At 54.1% G+C, this 4,243-nt stretch overlaps 1 protein-coding gene across 1 annotated transcript; it reads left to right on the top strand.

Annotated features, from left to right (window-relative positions):
• The first annotated feature begins 1,776 nt into the window (after positions 1–1,776).
• LOC124662238 (increased DNA methylation 1-like) lies at positions 1,777–3,939 on the top strand. Its single transcript, XM_047200097.1, has 7 exons — positions 1,777–2,191; positions 2,323–2,396; positions 2,619–2,851; positions 2,935–3,021; positions 3,316–3,415; positions 3,499–3,669; positions 3,718–3,939. Exons 1-7 carry the CDS (start codon positions 1,777–1,779, stop codon positions 3,937–3,939), a joined length of 1,302 nt encoding a protein of 433 aa, XP_047056053.1.
• The last annotated feature ends 304 nt before the right edge of the window (positions 3,940–4,243 follow it).

The raw sequence follows: 4,243 nt of genomic DNA on the forward strand, positions 1-4,243 counted from the left end.
TCTATTCTTCCCTCCTGCGCCGCCGCTCTCCCTCTCGTCTCCTGCGCCGCCTCTCTCCCTCTCGTGCTCCGGCTGGAAGAGGGCCTCAAATCTAGGGGGAGGGAAAAGGCGGTCGAGGCGGAGGAGGGGTCGGGCGGGAGTGGGCAGTGGTGTTGTGTGCGGGAGCTAGCGGGCTAGGCGACGACAAGCGGAGCGAGCCGGTGGTGAAGATGAGCTAGGCGGCGGCTACTGCAGGTGGACGACCAGCCACAGTATGTGTCCCATGCCCCCTTCGATTTGACTAAATTGGATTCTCAGATCTGATTTCCTCATCCGTACCATGTCCAATTCGATTGTTGAACATGTGCATTATGTGTTTCCTCGTATGGATTTAATTGTGTGTTATGTGATCTGCCATATATGTGTTATGCATTTAAGAATATTCTTGTTATTGCTTATTGCTGAAAATACAAACAAAGTGTTGCTGATTTTTTTATTGGTATGATGTTGGATGCGGGAGGTATGTTCACCATAACTATGAAAGAGGTGGGCTGAACCATAGTTCTGCCATTCCGTTCCACGTTTTGGTTCCAACCAAACAGAAAACGGTACAATTCTGTTACTCGTTTTTGTCCGAACCGAACAGCGGAACAGGACCGTTCCATGATGTTGGAATGGAACCATTCCACTCCATCCCTTGGTTCTTGAATCGAACACATCGATCCTAAAAGAAACATAGCTGGTAATATCACTATTACTACCTTTGTCCATAAAACGATGTCGAAGATTTTTCTGAATTCGGATGTATCTATACACTAATTAGTGCCTAGATAAAGCTAAAACTAGAACTAATCATCACATCATTAATTCATTATTATTAAAAAAGTGAATATGTTCTTATAATTTCTGGGTTTGTTTAGGCCATTGTATCGGTGGCCGTCGAGACACGCCGCCGGCGCACCTGCTGCAGCACCTGATGATCTTGGCGGGGTGGGGTGGCTCTTCTTCTTCCTGGGCGAGGTAAGTGCAGGCAAGCCAGCAGCCGTCGCTGATCCGTTCTCGCCGTCGGAAAGAGGCCGTGGTATGGCGCCACCTTTCTCTTCATGGATACCGGCACCTAGCACAGGCACGGGGCCTCGTGCTGTCGTGGATGAACAAAGCAACGTCAACAGTACCCAACGTAGTCCCACGGGCACCACTGTCGGCCGTGGCGCCGTCGGCAACGTAGAAAGCAACGCCGGCGGCAGCCACTACAATCCCAGGGGCACCAGCAACGGCCGTGTCGTCCTCGTAACAATACAAAGCCATGCCGACCGCCGCAGGGCAAGCTCGAGGTCACTCCAGATCACCTCTGTCAATACCGCCGCCGGGGGCAATAGCAACACTGCCACGTTGCAAGTTCTGGGGTCTGTGCTCGAGACACCGACCACCGGAGCCGCTACCAAACGGAAAGAAAATAACCAGCTCAAGTCTGTGTCCCCTGCGATGCCGCAGAGCATAGGACGGGAGAGGAAGAGGACGGCCTCCCGCTTGCGGGCATCGACGACAACAAACAGCGCCGCTACCAGGCGCAACAACAACATCAACACGGTGGCGGCAGCACGAGCAAAGAAGCACACCGTACTGACATGGCTGATCGACGCTGGGGTGCTCAAGGAGAAAGAGAAGCTCGTCTACATGTCTGAGTCAGAGTCAGAGCTCGCCGCGGCCGGCACCAACAGCAACGTCGGCGCCACAAAGGGCGTCACCGGCACAGCCACCAGGGCCGGCATCCATTGCAGCTGCTGTGACACCACCATGCCCCTCCCGGCGTTCACCTCCCACGCCAGCCCCGGCGCCAAGACCTCGCAGTCGGCGTGGGAGCGTGTCCGTCTCATGTCTCGCAAGCCGCTGCTGCGGTGTGTGCAAGAGGCGTGGGAGCGGGAGCGCGTGAGGAAGTTCAGCGCGGAGGAGAAGGCGAAGGCGGCGCTGGAGCAGGCCGCTCCCGAGGGCATCAATGGTGAGGTCGACGGGGACCAGAGCGACGACGCGTGCGCAGTGTGCGCGGACGGTGGGCAGCTGCTATGCTGCGACAGCTGCCCGTCGACGTTTCACCCAGAGTGCCTCGGCGTGCAGGTCCCCGAGGGCTCCTGGGTCTGCCACTACTGCCGGTGCTTCGTGTGCCTCGCCAGCGACGGCGGCCTGGCCACGTGCCACCAGTGCGCTCGCAAATGTAAGCAATCAACCATGATCGTGATCATGAATTCATGACCACGATCTTTCTTTTGTAAGTACATGTTTCTGAAGAAGAGACTGATGAAAATTGCTGCACTAACGACGACTCTGAAATATGCATACATGCAGATCACGAACACTGCCGTCCGTCGCTGTTGGCCGGGGATATGATCGGCTCTTACTGTAGCGAAACCTGCAACAAGGTGAAACATTCTCCATCATGCATTCAATCTGCAGTCTACACACATCATATTGTTGTTACAAAAGAGAAAAATTCAAACATTCTTCATGATGAACAACTCAAGATAATGTTTTTTCATTAACTGTGTAACTCAGTTACTACTATTGTCAATGACCATGGTAGTGTCACATTGACACAGACAGTGTGTGCCTTCATCTCGATGTATTGTTCGTGTTGATTTCAGATGGCTGCGAGGCTGTCGGAGATGGTGGGAGCCACGAACGCCGCCGACGGAGACGGCTTCTCCTGGTCCCTGCTGAAGATCCACAAGGGCCCTGCGGCGGACTGCTCAGCCACCGTCATGGAGTGCAATGCAAAGCTGGCGGTGGCATTGGGCGTGCTTGGCGAATGCTTCAACCCTATGAAGGACCGGCTGACCGGCATCGACATGCTCCGCCAGGCAGTCTACAGCCTCGGGTAAAGCTAAATGCTCTCTGCAAAACCTCGCTTGATTCAGTGTTCCTGAACCAATTTCTGATGCGTTTTGAATCGTTGGGCAGATCGGAGTTCAAGCGGCTGAGCCTTGAAGGGTTCTACACCATGGTCCTGGAGAAGGACGCGGAGATTGTCTCGGTCGCCTTGCTAAGGTACGAATGTATGGGTTCAGTCTGTTTCATCAAAAGAAAAACGAAATATAACTCTTCACCCTTTTACTTGTGAGAAATATTTTAGCGGCTTTGCTATGTCTCAGTCAACCAAGAATTTCAGTCACTCACAAAAATGCACTTGAGTTGCAGTTGCACATTTTTTTTAAACTGTAGTTGCACTTTTCTGACGTGACTGAGACTTAAGAAATTCTCAGTTGACTGAGACATAGACACACCCATATTTTAGACAGATGAACATGCTCAGATACGTACGTCTCTGAATACAATTTGCAGGTTCCATGGCAGCAAGCTGGCGGAGATGCCGTTCGCGGGCACGCTGCCGCACTACCAGAAGCAGGGGCTGATGCACCGCCTCGTCAATGCCGTCGAGCAGGTGGGCGTCAATTTCAGGTTCAGAGTTCGAGTTCGCCTGTAAGCTCTGTTCTGGTGCCTGAACATTTCGTGTGTTGCTGTCAGGTGCTGGCGTCGTTGCAGGTGGAGAGGCTGGTGATCCCGGCGGTGCCCGAGGTGGCCGGCACGTGGAAGCGGTCCTTCGGTTTCGCGCCCGTGGAGCCGCGTCTGAGGGAGCACGCCAAGCGGCTCAGCATGGTGGTCGTCAACGGTACCACCCCGCTCCAGAAAACCATCGTCGTCGCCGCCGCCCCACCAGGACAGCCACGCGGCGAGGAGAGCCAGGCTGCACCACCGGCGCCGCCGTTGAGCGAGGACGAGCTGGCGTTCCTGGAGATGAGCTGGCCGGCGTGCAGCTTCACCGACCTCGTCGCCGGGATCGCGTGCTCCCCGCAGCCCTTCAGCGCCGACCCATTGGCCGCCGCCGTCAGGGGTGGTGGGGGAGCTAGCCCCGGGAGGAGCGGCCGACGGTCTTGCGGCGGCGGGCAGCTCGGGTGGCGGCTGTAGAAACATCAACGTGTTCCAGATGCCTAACTAGGCCGCGGCTAGCTGCAGTCTCCTGCTCGGCATCAACAAATGAATGATGATCGTGCGTGCTGATGCTGCGCGCGAACGACGAGTTTCTGAAAAATTTGGTGCGACTTGTGTTTTTTTTTATTTGACAGCAGAATTTGGTGTGACTTGATTCCGTTTTATGTTGTTCTGCCAGTGCACTGTTGGTCGAGTCTTATTTGTCCTAAGTGACTTTTTTCAAAATTTTAAATCAAACTTTTGAACTTCTATGGTTCTTTTTAGTCACGCTATTTAAAAT

This window comes from Lolium rigidum, chromosome 6 (genome assembly GCF_022539505.1).
Source record: "Lolium rigidum isolate FL_2022 chromosome 6, APGP_CSIRO_Lrig_0.1, whole genome shotgun sequence".
Taxonomy (NCBI): Eukaryota; Viridiplantae; Streptophyta; class Magnoliopsida; order Poales; family Poaceae; genus Lolium; species Lolium rigidum.

What these genes read in the sequence shown, in the direction of transcription:
- LOC124662238 (XM_047200097.1), top strand. Translation starts at nt 1,777, where the DNA reads ATGCCCCTCCCGGCGTTCACCTCCCACGCCAGCCCCGGCGCCAAGACC. An exon ending in CCACCAGTGCGCTCGCAAAT is followed by an intron (nt 2,192 to 2,322) that starts GTAAGCAATCAA and finishes GCATACATGCAG; the next exon opens with ATCACGAACACTGCCGTCCG. An exon ending in TCGTCAATGCCGTCGAGCAG is followed by an intron (nt 3,416 to 3,498) that starts GTGGGCGTCAAT and finishes TGTTGCTGTCAG; the next exon opens with GTGCTGGCGTCGTTGCAGGT.